At 36.7% G+C, this 15,171-nt stretch overlaps 2 protein-coding genes across 4 annotated transcripts in view; both read right to left on the minus strand.

Moving 5' to 3' along the window:
• Positions 1-3,464, minus strand: part of gng12b (guanine nucleotide binding protein (G protein), gamma 12b) — a 93,405-nt gene extending 89,941 nt beyond the window's left edge. For both annotated transcript variants that reach the window (XM_021477104.3, XM_073954088.1), the window contains exon 1: positions 3,148-3,464. The gene's annotated coding sequence lies outside the window, so the exon portion shown is untranslated. The remainder of the gene's footprint in view (positions 1-3,147) is intronic.
• A 1,735-nt stretch (positions 3,465-5,199) lies between these two features.
• Positions 5,200-14,891, minus strand: dr1 (down-regulator of transcription 1). Of its 2 annotated transcripts, none has more exons than XM_009302372.5 (4): positions 14,641-14,890; positions 14,167-14,542; positions 8,519-8,682; positions 5,200-6,676 (listed from the first exon to the last, which is right to left on the minus strand). In XM_009302372.5, exons 2-4 carry the CDS (start codon positions 14,384-14,386, stop codon positions 6,530-6,532), a joined length of 531 nt encoding a protein of 176 aa, XP_009300647.1. In that variant the 5' UTR covers positions 14,387-14,542; positions 14,641-14,890; the 3' UTR covers positions 5,200-6,529.
• Between the last annotated feature and the right edge of the window lie 280 nt (positions 14,892-15,171).

Here is a 15,171-nt window from a genome sequence, read left to right on the forward strand (position 1 = left end):
AGTGCTCTCATCTGGGTAGATGGGCTCCAGCTTCCAGCGATTGCCAAAGTGTGTGTGTGTGGTCACGTGATGTGCGTTTTCAGCGTTTTGGTGTGGACGGAGAGCTGTTCAGAAACGCTGGGTAAAACGCGAGTGTGGACGCGGATCGTTTTCATTCTAAAACGCCGTTTTAAAACTAAAACGCACTAGTGTAAACGGGGCCTAAATCACACTGAACTAAGCTAAACTGAACTGAACTGAACTTAAACACTAAAAACTGAACTACCCTGTTCCAGTTACTATGACCATTTATGTGAAGCTGCTTTGACACAATCTACATTGTAAAAGTGCTATACAAATAAAGCTGAATGAACTGCTGCAGATACTCCCTTTGTCTTTTTAATCCACCTATTATGAGGAAGATGAGCTACAATTTCCTATGAGTTTGATCCTTTTGTACTCATTTGGAAGAGTAAAGTCTTTCTGTTTGGAAAAACAATTCATACTCATTTGGTTTGAATGTAGCTAACCTATGGAATTAAAATGGGATCCTGCGTTGACATTCTGTCCTACTGAATTCAGGTGTGTTTCCATGCTACAAACTGTATGAAAGGGTTTGGTCTTTTTTACTTAGTAATAGCTATTAAAAATACATTTGATCACCATGAACTATTATTTCCTACATTTGCTGGTCACTTGCAGGTGGTACCTAAATGAAAAACGTTCTCCTTTTAGAAACCATCTGAATAACAAAAATCAACACATGTGGTGCACGATCATCAGTAAGTTGCTATTTGCTTCCAATATGTGTATAACTGCACATTCTAAATGCATTGCAAATATCTGTACAATGTGATTTTGTCAATATTTAGAAGTAGGGTCTGTTAAATTGTAAATTTGACAACCTTTTTTTAACCTTGGTCTATGTCAGGGATGTCAAACTCCATTTGTCAGGGATGTCAAACTCAATTCCTGGAGGGCCGCAGCCCTGCAGTTTATTTTCAACCCTGCTCCAACATATTTACTTGAAGGTTTCAAACAAGCCTGAAGGACTCAATTAGTTTGATCAGGTGTGTTTAATTAGGGTTGGAACCAAACTGTGCAGGGCTGCAGCCCTCCAGGAATTGAGTTTGACCCCCCTGGTCTATGTGCTAACAAACTCTTAGTGTCTCTTCATGGGTTTTGCCTGTCCATGTTTGTCTGTATGCCTCCCTTATATGACCGTGTTTGGGTAAACAGGTAGTTCTTCCTCAAACTTACACTATTGGTTGACATCATAGCTCTTTAACCAACAAAGTTTTCAATGTGCCAAGAGTCAACATGTTTACATTATTTCGGAAGTCAACCACAGGGTGGAATACTTATAGTTATATTAAACTGGAAGTTTAATATATTTGACCTTTCAAGGTCTACAACAGAAAACAATGAAACACACCAGCGGTAACACACCACTCAATCTACGGAAAAAGCAATAACTCTACAGTCTAAATTCCGTGATCAGCCATGCAACTCTGCTTAATGAGGAGAATACCAGCTACTTACAGATCAAAGACCAGGGGCAAAATGTGTCACAATATGTAGGTAGTAGGTACAACACGATTTTATACAAAAAAAATTAATTGTTGTCATACTTTTCTAATCAAATATTGAGGAAAGAATACCTGGGAAAACCAATAAGGAAAAATTTGGCCCTCGATGTTCACTTCAGAAAAAGTTGCACCAGCCAGATAGTTCTGGGTAAAAAGCAATAGGATGACACTAGATATGCAGAAGATGTTAGGAATCCCATAGTGTAACTATTTATCATAAAGTCTGATGACAAACGTTGATGTTGACATAGAGAGGAAAATGCCCTGAAGGTATGAAACAATTGTCTAAGCTTCAAGGTTGAATGTTTTATTGTCAGTCAGTCAGACGAAGACATAAAACCAACTGAATCTCACACAGACTACATTATATGATTTCTGACCCCATCTGACTGTCATTACAGTAAAAAAAAATGTATATTTCACATCAAACATCTCATAGGACCACTAAGAAATCACATGAGCATACCAAGTCTTAACAATTGTTAAGTATTTTAGCATGTCACTTTTTTGGTGTTATTAGCATGAATTAACATGTTCAATAACATTACCAATGTGTTTTTGCATTGTTTGAATGTTGTCAGCGTCTTTTATCAAGTTGCAAATAAGAATTTGTATGCTGATAGCATTTTTTTTAACATTTAACATGTTGCTAGCATATTTGCAAGTAGACAGCACATAATGAAGTTTCCTATAGGACTTAATGAGAAAACTGCAAGGTGTTTGTTAATTGAAATGTAATGTAATCATGAATTAACATCACACTATAGTGTAGTGCAGTGGAACTATATCTGTATATTTGATCTTTTTAAGCTGTAAATGACTTAAACATGAAAAGCTTCAATAGAGTTGAGAGCTGCAGCTGAAAATAATTAACTGCCTAGAAATAACCATGCAATCTGTTACGAAGTTATTTAAAAACAATACCTTGTGCATTTTTACTATATATATATATATATATATATATTTTTTTTTTTAATTATTATTATTATTAAAAATTAACCCTAACATTGCTTAGCTTTTTTAAATCTCTTTATGAGAATATCTATAATAGCTTGTCTAACCTGAAATGAATTGCCTGCATTTAACAGATCAATTTACAAAGTCTTTTACAAGTTTACAGATCTATATCCGTCATGATCGAGTCTGTTCTGGCTTTCTTCTGGATGACATGAAATATGTTCTTGAATTTCCTGTGATTTGTCTCATTTTGATTTGTTACAGCAGAACAACGATGATCAACTCACCATACGTTCGGGTGTATTCCAAAGATAATTTGATCTTAAACTGGCAAAAATATATTTCGCAATGTAAAGTTTGCAAGACATTATGCTTCGAATAACATATTAACGTTTGCTGCAATTGTAAACATTTTATCATCTGTTCAATATTCATTTTTTGGGAACAGCAACTATCAAACTACACCAAGATCAAAATATTGCCTACTATCGCACACAAATCAAGCGTGCAACCGTGTTTACAAACATGTACACGATTATTTCCTCTGAACAAAATAACACTTCATGAGAGTAAGGCAGAACAGAAATAAACACACAATACATTCAGTCATTTTGACACTTACCGTAGCTCAGTTCAGTGGGTGTAAGTTAGTGGGGAGAAGCAAACGGCAAAAGAAAAGCACCCGTGCTGCTGCCAACATAAACCGATCTGTCGATGGCAATTCTTCACAATAAAGTTCTCCTTGTAACTGTCACCTCATGAACTGTTTTATTCTTGGCTTGAATGTTCTGCAAAACTAACGTTACCTTTTTATTTTAAAACAGTCGAACTCAGAAACCGACCCTTTACTTCTATAACGTTACGCGTAAAATAAAGCAGAATGGTGGGAACGCTGGAGCGCAACAGTTTCTCCGTTACGCGTCCACATAAGACATTTACGAAATCTACTATGGCAGAGACAGTTGCTAATGAATATTAATTCAACCTTACTGATGTTGCCTGGTAACCTTCCGGTAGAGTCTGTTTACGTAAGACGATAGCGTTAAAGAGAAAATTATTTAGCAAATCACCGATAGAACGTCACCTTGGCGTGATTAATATTAATGTAACAGGCCTACGCAATAGTAGGACGCTCGTCTCATCAATTATGTTTACAAGAGCGCCGTCTGTCGGTGAGATACCATACGTACCATACGAACACCACCCAGTTCACAGAGGGGTCAGTATGAGGGATTACAATTTTCTGCATTAGTTTTGTTCTTGCGATAGTTAAATTAGTGTTGGCAGCAATAAAAACGTTAGTTGCTTATCATACAATAAAACTCTCATAACTCTTTTATACTGTTGCATTTCTAGTCAAACAAACCACCCATGATTAAATTTACTATTCAAATACTGTCATTGATATACAGTGCCTTTAGAAAATCATCATAGCCTGTGAAAATATCTATGCTTATTCACATTACACCCTGCTTTCAAGAGACTTTAAAAAGACTGAGGTAAAACTGTAGAAGCAAATGTAGAGGCTACTAAAACATTTCAAATGAAAGACGATTTATTTTGGATGTGATTTCATTTCATGCTATATTACAAATAATGTAGTTATTTCAAAAGAGTATGATGATTTTCTATTGTGTGTTTTTTGTATCTAAAAGACGTTACCCTATATACAATAGCAGTCAAAAGTTTGGGGTAAGTTTTTTTTTTTTAAGTCAATTATTCTGTTCATCAAGGCGGCATTTATTAAACTTAAAAAAGGCTAAATGTTTATTAAAATTTTACATTTAATTAAAAACATTTGTTCAAGTTAAATGATTATTCCAGTCATTTTTGCTTTTAATACTATTACCATTAAAAATAAGAATAATAACTAATACTAGAGTGAATTCTAAATGATAAGGTGACTCTAAAGAATGGAAAAATTAAGCTGAAAATTCATCTTTAAAATCACTGGAATAAATTATTAAATTATAAACTAATTTTAAAGTTATTTTCTAGTGCGATAACATTTTACAATTTGTACTGCATTAATCGTGTATGGCCATACACCCAAAGAGCTCCACATACATGAGCGGGGTACCCTCTCTACACCACCCCCAGTGTGCAGCATCCACTTGGACGGCAGCCACAGGACAGCGGCGCCAGTGCACTCACCACACACCAGCTGTAGGTGGAGTGGAGAAACAGTGGTAGAGCCAGTTCGGTGATTGAAATGATTAGGAGGCCATGATCGTAAGGGCTGATTGAGGGATTTTGGCCAGCACACTGGGGTTACATCCCTAATGTTTTTACGAAAAGTGCCATGTGATTTTTAATAACCACAAAGAGTTTAATGACCTTTCAGTTTTATGTTTCATCCAAAAGACGGATAAGGATAAGATTATTTTAAAATATTGAAAAATCTACTGACCCTAATCTTTTGATTGGTCGTGTATATTATGGCCAAACTGACTCGATTATGCATTTGTAAATAGTCACAGCTCCAAATAATTTCTCCCTGTAATTTGTGTGCATTTTGAATTCAACATGTTTCGCCTTGCGCATTTAACTTCCAGTGTTAAAATTATGTTTTGGTAATCGCTAATTTTCCAATTTATTTATTTATTTTTTTACAATTTGCAACTTGTGAGATTAGCGTAGAATTTATATTAATAAAAAATACACAAAAACAGGCTGTCTATAAAATGGGTTGACTTTATTGCTTAGAGAATACAGCTTTTGCAAAGGCATGTGAATACGTTTCTCAACTACACCATACCAGTCATCACAAGATATGAATTAACCACACATTCACAACTTTTACACATTGCACCTGGAAAAAACAAAACATAATCTGCTATCAAAAAATTGTACAAAGTGTGAGTTACAGAGAGCTCAGTGATGTCTGCAATTAAACGCTCTCATGTCATATAGAGAACAAATACCATGAGCAGATTTCTGAAAGCCTATCCGGTGACTGATTTGTTAATTATTTTTTCATAGTTTCATCTATCTTTGGTACTATGAGACAGATATTATTCTGCACGTGTAAATCTTTTCCTCGGAATACTGTTCTGAACACAGGGCAGGTAAAAGCCTATCTACATCATCTTTATCCTCACTTGAAAGTAAAAAAAAAAAAAAAACGAACCAAAATGCAACATCCTACATTACAAATCACGTTCTCTGATATCGCTCAGCAGAACAAAGAGAAATACAGAAGTGGGGATGAACGGCTGTAAAAATCAGTTACCAAAAATGTTCCCCAATTGTGTCTCTTTAAGCTATTTTACAAAGACAAATATAAGAGAAATACGCAAGTCACCTAAAACAGGACGCAGCGATTCAAAACGCCAGCTCCTGTATATAACCAATGGCGTGCCTCGTGTCACAGCCACATCACATGACTAAACATCCTTCCCACACACATACACAAAGAAACTTATGACAACTGGCTTTAATTAAATCACAAAAAAATAACTGGAGTTTCAAGAGCTAATGATTCTAGTTAACAAGTGAACTGACGTGAACGTAGCAAAAAATAAAAACAAAAATGAATCACAGGAGATGACCCATGACTGCTTCTAAACCGTCAGTTTATACTGCTGATCTGGGATTTTAAAAGTTTATATAGGAGACAATACTGCAGAGCTTCTTCTCTGCTAAGGTTTACGGAGGGCTGAGTTGTGTGTGGGAGACAGTACATGTCTGTATGTATGTATATATATGTATACATATATGTATATGTATATGTATATATATATATATATATATATATATGTATATGTATATATATATATATATATATATATATATATATATATATATATATATATATATATACATATATATGTATATATAGATATCTATCTATATATATATATATATATATATATATATATATATATATATATATATATATATATATATATATATATATATATATATATATATATATATATATATATATATATATATATAATTTGTAAATCTATCCGTGTGCTTCAGCCAAAGCCTGCCAGGATTCACATGTCGTCCTCTTCATCTTCATCCTGGGAAGATCCGGCCTGCTGAGTGGAACTGGCCGAAGCCGCAGCTAACTGTGCCTGCTGGGCGGCCTGCTGCATCTGTAACCACTCCTGCTGTGCCAGTTCAGCCTGTTGCTGCCGTGCCTAAAACACAGCAACACTCATCAAAAGCCATGTGGAAGCTTGTTACACAAATATGACAAGTTGTCTATTCAATTTGTAGGCAATTTACAGTGTTGCCAACTATTTTCAATGAAAATGTGCTAAGCTCTGCTTACATCAAATACATCAATTTGCATTTTACTGACATCATCACGTCCAGTAGTTTTTGTTTAGCAGTCTATGGTTAATAACAGGTTATTTATATTTACACTAGGCTTTATATGTGCAATATATGTCAATTTAACTAAATGTATTGTTTGAATACAGTATATCAATATAGATGTATAATGAATTTGCAGTAATCTCCCAGACACAATAAACTCACAAAAGTTCAGAAACTCACTAAAATCTCTCTGATTGTGAACAAGAAAAAAAAAAACAGCCAAATTAAATTGTTAAATTTAAAACAATGGAGAAGCAGATCGGTTTGACTAACTTTGCAAAGAAAATGAACACCACTGGCTGCTAGTGTGCTGATGACATCACTGACAGCGTTTCAAGCTTCCAAGGGAGCATTTAAAAATATAGTCAATTAGCTGAGCAGATTGATAACTCATCTGCAAGGTTCAAGTGAATAGAAACAGAATTTTTCATTTTTTTAATTTAATAACTCTGAAAAAAAAACTAACAAATCCTCAACACCTGGACATTTCCTAAATATCTGTGTATTTTTTTTAACATTGATATTTTTTTAATTGACAAAACAGTAAAGAACTGAGCATTTCTACCTTTAATTACCGTATAGGTCAAAATGACTGCATGCATGCCAGTTACTTTTCACTGTGACTGTAAATATAAATGCATTTTTTGCCTAGCAACTTCCTTCTAACATAAACATAACTTTCTGCTTGCAAAAACTCCAGATATATCTTTCAAAACTGCATTTTCTGTGTCATGAAATTGCTTCTGTTTGAAAGTGAAAATGAAGGCCCAGACCTTTGCGTGTTCTAGTATTTAACTAAATATTTACAAGCTGTATTACTGAAAAAAATAAAAGTTTAGGGTAATGGTGTGAAAATGTTGACAGGCATTCAAAGGCTAATTTTAATATCTTAAAAGAAGTTTAGAATGTAAATATGATGTGACAATATGATGTTTTATATGAGAATGGTCAGAATGACCAGTATACAGAAAAAGCAATGATCCAGTTACAGAATTCTAGTTCCACTGTTATTACAGCCTATTCTCGTGTCTGTGTTAACACAAAATGAAGCGAGTGCATCGATGCCCATTCTGGCCAATCACAGACATTTCTGTTGAGCTCCTGAGCACACGTTCAGCTCATGCTGATATGCTCTCCCTCATTGGCTGCAGCTCATCACTTCATATGAACGCGCGTGGGGTCGAGTCGGCCGACTGCTCTGGAATATTCAGCATGCTAGATATTGTATTTCTGTCTGCGAGGTGTCATCAAGCCTTTTTGATCCGTTATTCAGTAGTTCATAAATAAGACTGCAGAGCGCCGAGCACCAGGAAATTGTTTTTCCCGATCACAGTCCGATCTGTCAGCAAGCTCGTTAACTTTCAAATCGGGCTCAAATCAGGCTTAAAATCCTTTAGTGTGAACTAGGCTTAAGAGTCCATAAAAAATCTCCAGTAACACCAAAAAAAGTTGCTAGATTTTTTGTTAGTCGCTTTTTTTTTTTTTTGGAATATTTGCCGCTAAGGGGGTCTGAAAAGTCACTAAGTTGGCAACACTGGTGATTTAATGTAATTTGTGTACCTTTTTGCATTAAAAAAAAAAAAAAAAAAAAAACGAGAAGGCACCAACTGCTAAGCTAAGAGTGAAATCTTTAGAATTAACCATTCGGCATGCATTTTTACCTTAGCAAATAATTCCTGTTGTTGGCGGAGAAGTTCTTCCTCGGGAATGCCAAGGTTCTCTAGTCGAGAGCTGGCCTTTCTTCTTTTAAGTGCTACAGTTTTACACTCCTGCAGAACGTCTTTTACTTCTGCGATGTATGACCCAAATCCTAGACTTTCCAGTGCTTAAAAAAGAAGAACACATATAATGTTATTTAAGAAAAAAAGTATATTTAAGTGAAAAATTGTAACTACAGTGAAAATATTCACTGTAAATATTCACAAAAAATATTTTTCAGAACAGGAAAACAATTACATCCATCCATATGCTCCGTAGAAGCGAACTTCAAGGGATAGTTCACACAAAAATAAAAATAAAATTTGCTTAGTTAAAAGGCTGTTTCAATCCACCCTCTGTGATGTATATTATTTATTTTGGTAACAAGTAGCCACTGATATACATAGTAAGAAAATATAAATACTACGGAAACTAATGACTACCGGTTACCAACATTTTAAAAAATAGATTTTTGCATTCAGTTGACAAAACTAAAGGGTTTAGAATAAGTGAAAAATAACTTATTTTAGACTGAATATTGTAGACATTGATACAGTTGGTCAAAAATTTGAGATTCGAACTAAAGGCTTTGAGATTCAAACTAAAGGCTTTGATATACTTTAAGTGAAGTAAATTGAAAAACTGATGTGGCAAAAAATAAATCAGGTCAAAACAGAGTTTGTGTGGTATTTGCTTTATGAGGCCAAAGCAGCTTGTCATTGTAAACTTCCCAGAAGATTTGCTTCAGCTGGTAAACACCTTCCCAACAACATTTTCTCCGGCAGTTATGTAAATCTGCATGTAGTTTGACTAGGAAATTTGTTCTAGTTCATTTCCAAAAGTAGTAACAATCAATACAGAGATGCTTGTCAGTAGAATTTGATGTAAAATTATAATTAACAGCAAGACTGACAGTTTTCTCCATTCTATGCAGTTTTAATAGCAATCATCTGCATAACGTTCAATAAAAATAAGCATGACTTTACTGGCGTCCTCAAAATGAGTGCTAACAGCCACATTGTTTTGTTAAATGCTGATTTCTCACTTCATAATTTAAACAAACTGACCTAAATATTCTGTAATGTTCCGACAAAACACTGTTCAGGTGTTTATCAAATTTGTTTTACACAATTTTCTCACTTGTAGACCATGTGTATTGTTTGGGGGGAAAAGGGGTTACTGCTTTTACTATGTATCAATTTCTTCTAGGTTGAATTTGAAGATTAAGCTAATATCAGCTAGTCTAAATCAGTGTTTCTCAATGCCGTGCCCCACCAGTCCGAACATTTTGCATACTCTTATTTAACACACCTGATCTTGATAACCAGCTCGTTAAATAAGCTCCATGCATCAACCATGTTAGAATTAACAGGTCTCCACACAGTGTGCATTACTCCCTACTCGCTTTTTCTTCATTGAGCTCTACCTGAGCACAAAATACATTTATTTCACTTCGGAACACTCATTCACAGATTTGCACAATAGCATTGCCTAAATGCCTGCAGAGTCTTCTTACTTGAGATGTGACATGCCTACATAAATATATTGTACAATACATTTACATATCACACATTGAAACTTCCTTTGAATAAAATATATATGCTGTCTTCAAAAATAAAACATGGCATAATATCCTCTAAAGTCACTTTGCAGGGAACTTGTCAAATAAGAACAAGTGTCTGAAGTGAAAAGAAAACCATAAGAAACGTGCAGTTCAGTGGGCACAAGAAACAGGATTGTGAAATCAGTCCAGAGCTTCTTAATCTTGGCTCTGGAGGTGCAGTGTCCTGCAGATTTTAGCTCCAACCCAAATCTAATGGGGCTGGCTAATCAAGCTCTTAATAGGCTTTCTAGAAACATCCTTTTTTTGGAGCTAAAATCTGCAGGACACCGGATCTCCAAGATAGAGTATAAGAACCCCTGCGCTATTCTATATCAAAGTCCCTTTAAGTCAGGGGTGTCCAAACTCAATTCCTCGAGGGCCGCAGCTCTGCATCATTTAGCTCCAACCACTTCCAACTCACACCTGCTTAATAGTCTATAGTAGTCTTGAACACCTTGTTTATTTTAATCAGCTGTTTAATTAGGGTTGAAACAAAACTGTGCAAAGCTGTGGCCCTCCAGGAAACCAGTTTGAGACCTATTCTTCAAGGCAAGTCAGTTCACTCTGCAGCCATCTTTGAAACGCCTCTTGGGCACTATGCTCAGGCATTCTGTCTGAATATGGATACATCCAATTATAAAAAATTGCTTGCCAAGCTTAGGATTAAATTTCATATTAGGAATTACAATAAAATTAAACAATAACGGTGTCTTTAGTTTTAGTTCTAAAACGTTCTAATCACACAAAATCTTCAGAAACTCATGGCTGTTCCGAATCCCTCCCACAGAGGGAGTTAGTCTATAGTCTATAGCGATAGCTGATATAGAATAGCGATAGCTGATTGGCTCCTGTACTAGAAGGCAGGGCTTCATTCACCATGAAACTACACAAGTGACAGGTTGTGTAGTCTATAGTCTTTGTCTATATGCACATATCTTATCATACCCTTTAAGGCAGGGGTCTCAAACTCAATTTACCTGGGGGCCGCAGGAGGCAAAGTCTGGGTGAGGCTGGGCCGCATAAGGGATTTCACAAAAAAAGTCCTCAAATGTCATTATTAACAGTTTTAATTATTTCTTCTGAACATGAAGTGTCCTGGACATTAATAGAACATTGAGTGAAGATTATGAACAGTTCTTCTGAACATGGCATCTTTTGCCTACTTCTTGCGGCCAGAGACTTGACAGCGCTTATTCTCACAAATCTTATATATGTATATATGTGTATATATATATATGTATAAATAAAACACCCCCACCCCACTCCAGTCACATCAGTCTGTACCAGTCTGTATCTACCTATAATATATACAAGATGCAGGCTGTAGCTAGGTAGGTGGCAGGCTGCAGATAGGTAGCTAAGTGGCAGGCAGGGGCGGGAACAGCTTACCTTGGTTCTGGCCGGCACGAGTTCCCTCCCTGCCTGGTTTATACTTCTGCGTCAAGTGACCGGCGCAACTCACGGCGCAGGCAACGCGCGCAGCTGTGCATTTAAAGTATAAATGCGCAGAAGTATAAATGCACAGCTGCGCGCGTTGCCTGCGCCGTGAGTTGCGCCGGTCACTTGACGCAGAAGTATAAACCAGGCTTCTGCGCGCTGTCTCTGTTGGTCTGCATTAACACTTCCGAAACGCTAGTGGGCAGTGAGGTGTAAATGTTCCTCTGTGTCGAGTTTCTTCGCTTCTGTTTTGCTATTCTGAACACTTCCTGGATGTACAAGTGACTCAAACTCGCTCATTTTGAGGCAGGAACCGGCGGACGTGCAATAACTTTTACCATGAGGTAAACACAGAACAAAACTTTCCATCCGGAGCTCCTTCACAGGACTCCACACTTGTAAACAATCGCTCGCGCCATTCTCGCGGCTCTCGGTCCCGCCCAGACTCGTCGGCGCTAGCAAGCCGACCAATCACAGAGCTTGCGCTACGCGTCGTTACAACGTGTAGTTACAATTTTTGAGAGGTGCACGTCAGTGACGGCGACGGCCACGGCGAAGGGCTATGCGTCAGCGACGTAGCCTACGCCGGTGTTTGACTCAGAAGTAAAAATCAACACTTCCCGCCCGTCACAGCGTCTAACAAAGGGGCGGGGTGCGTGGTGACGTCACCAGCATCCCCGCCCCTTTGTTTACACGGCAGGCGGGGAATGCCAGTGACCGCTGTGTACGGATAGAATCAGCGGTCGGCGCGGGCCACAAAATATTGCACTGAGGGCCGCAAATGGCACGCGGGCCGCGAGTTTGAGACCCCTGTTTAAGGTGAATTGTTTTCTCACCACAAACCTAGGGCTTGGCGATAAAACCATATTTATTGTAATAATTTTTCCCTCTGTAAAACAACACGTTATAAATGTTTAACATAATAGTGGAATACATTAGCATATCATAACTGCATTGTTCCTTTGCACAACATAGATTGTTTATCCATTAGCACAAACAGCTGCTCGAGTTTGTTTGTATGTTCACATGCTAAAGGGTCTTGCTCATTAGGTTGGATGTTTGTCATCTTTGACAATAAAATTTAGTTTTACAATTTACTATTCTGGTTTTTGGAACTTTCTCCCAGAGGCTATAATCTGCACTTTAACTAAAGAAATAGACATTTTATTTTGATAATTATTGATACTGACTCTGATGTAAACAATTTTAGCATATTAACATGGCCATACTGCCCAGTCCTACATAAACCACCGCATCATTTATTTTCAAGCGTCTCAAGACCACTTGCAGACCAATTGAACAAGGAATAATTTACAATAGACCATTGAATTTAGGCATAGAATGATAACCATTTTCAAGGTATACCGCGGTATGAAAAAGTCAAGGTTTTAAAACCATCAAATTTTTTTGCAATACTGTTGCTAAGGTGATGTGTAAGATTGTTTATTTACATTTTTCTTGCTTTTTTTTGGACAACAGTTTGTCCAGCATAAAAGATATCCAAAGATGCTGTTTTTAACTGTAAAAAAAAAATGTGTTTTTGAAATAAGTGAAGACAGCAGAAGTCAATGATTCATTTGAATTATTTAGTCTGAAGTTTACTGTTCCAGAATATTTTAAATGTTTCATAACATAAAATATATTGTGTTCAAAAGGGATTTTTTTGTTTTGTTTTACCCCGACATTTAAAAAGAATATATTATTTTAGAGCAGTAATCACAATACCATGAAACCGTGCAATTTTTATCAAAGGTTATCATATAGTCAGAATCTTACACCAGCCCATGCGTATTTAATTATTCAAAAATAATGCACAACCAAGGTGGTGATGCGGCCACAATGCAAAGCAGATGTGCATTATTTTCTAATTTAATGAATAAACCAGAGTAAATTATTCCACTTGTACTATGGTTTCCAGACTGAAAGACGTAATTTAAGACATTTGAGAGGTTTTTTCCATTAAACAGCTCTTGTGTGTTAAACTACTAAAGTCTTGTGCATACCAACTCATTATTTGATTTGTGACACTTGCAGCTTGTGAAACCATTCAGCATAATGATATTGAACTATAATGCTGTCTGGAACTGCTTTAGCCGTTTAAATAATTGAAAACTGAAAATAATTGCACACCTTAGAATGTTCATCAGACAATCAGAATCAAAAGTAGTATATAGAGGTAAAGTTGGTTTTATATTTGGATATATTTAGACATTCTCCTTAATAATAACATTTCAGAAAAGTATTCTTTGCTAATTCTAAATAGGGAAATCATATTAGCAGCAAATGACTATTAAAGTACAACACTGTTCACACAGATAGTGTAAATGTTGTTTAGAAGTCATATTTCCATGCTAATTCCGATTGAATATTCAAGGCAGGATGGTAAACAATATAGGGACTGCTAAATGAACGAATGTGCGAATATAAAACTAACTTTACCTCTACAAGTAACGTTACTATAACTCTGAATAAACGATTCGCCTTATTACAAAAGCTTTGAATGAATTAAGTGCAGAAACGAACAATTTGTTGTTGGAATCTCACAGCATTGAACAGAAGTGACATACTGACCGTTTATAACATGTTCCGGGGATATAGTTTTCTTTTCTGATTTATTGCAGATCTCGTTGGCCTCTGATGAGACGAGGTGAATGAACTCTGTGCAGCAGTTTACCACCAGCTCTCTGGCATCGTTCGCTACCCGCACATTGGGAAGCGTTTCTTTGATCATTTTATTGATCGCCGCCCTCGGGATGGTCAGATCATCGTCGTTCCCCGAAGAAGATGCCATGAGGGATGAGCAGCCGAGACGCTTCTGTGTTTGAAGGAGTCAAACCAGGAGAGGAGGCTCAACGGCTTTGTTGATGATAAAACACCGACAGCAGCGGCGGCTTTGTGTGGAGACTCAGATGGTGCGGTCGGTTTTCTCGGAGCAGATCACGAAAGGCTGGGAATACACACACGTGAACACATTTGAAAATCCGAAGACGTCGGAAAGACTGTGAGTGTTTGGCACAAGGAAGGGAGGAGGATGAGAGTCGGTACCTTTCGGTTTGATCAGTTTACGCTGACTCTCCACATCCACACATCAGTGCTGCTGCTTTTGCTGTGCACGTTTATAATCATGATTCAACTCCAAACATTCATTCTCGAGCCGCCTGGGTAACTGAACAGATCCCGCGCTTATTAGACTAAAGCACGGGGAGGAATGTTTTAAGCACCCGAATCTATTAATTCATTACTTCACCCGCTCGGTTAGCGATCAACGAAACGAACCCCACAATGCAACACTCCCGGATATCCGGTAATTCTTCTGCTTGTTATTGTTTCGTGGTGTTGCTCGGCATTGCCGCCTACTGTACAAAAATGATGTTACAATTTATGCGCATGTTTTCTGCTAAAAAAACAAACTGGCAAAAACTTTTTTTATTGTTTCAAGCTGAACATACAAATAAAATGGAACATATTTACAATATTCCATACTGTCATCTCAAGGTTGAGTAATAAAATAGGCAAACACAATATACATCGAAAGAATAAAACGACCAGTTTTTGTTAAATGAATTGCAATAAAAT

Source organism: Danio rerio, chromosome 6, assembly GCF_049306965.1.
Source record: "Danio rerio strain Tuebingen ecotype United States chromosome 6, GRCz12tu, whole genome shotgun sequence".
In the NCBI taxonomy this organism is placed as follows: Eukaryota; Metazoa; Chordata; class Actinopteri; order Cypriniformes; family Danionidae; genus Danio; species Danio rerio.

Coding starts and splice junctions, on each gene's coding strand:
- dr1 (XM_009302372.5), bottom strand. CDS start 14,386: ATGGCATCTTCTTCGGGGAACGACGATGATCTGACCATCCCGAGGGCG. Junction 8,683..14,166: donor CCCGGAACATGTTATAAACG/GTCAGTATGTCA, acceptor TTCTTTTTTAAG/CACTGGAAAGTCTAGGATTT. Junction 6,677..8,518: donor AACAGGAATTATTTGCTAAG/GTAAAAATGCAT, acceptor GCTGTGTTTTAG/GCACGGCAGCAACAGGCTGA.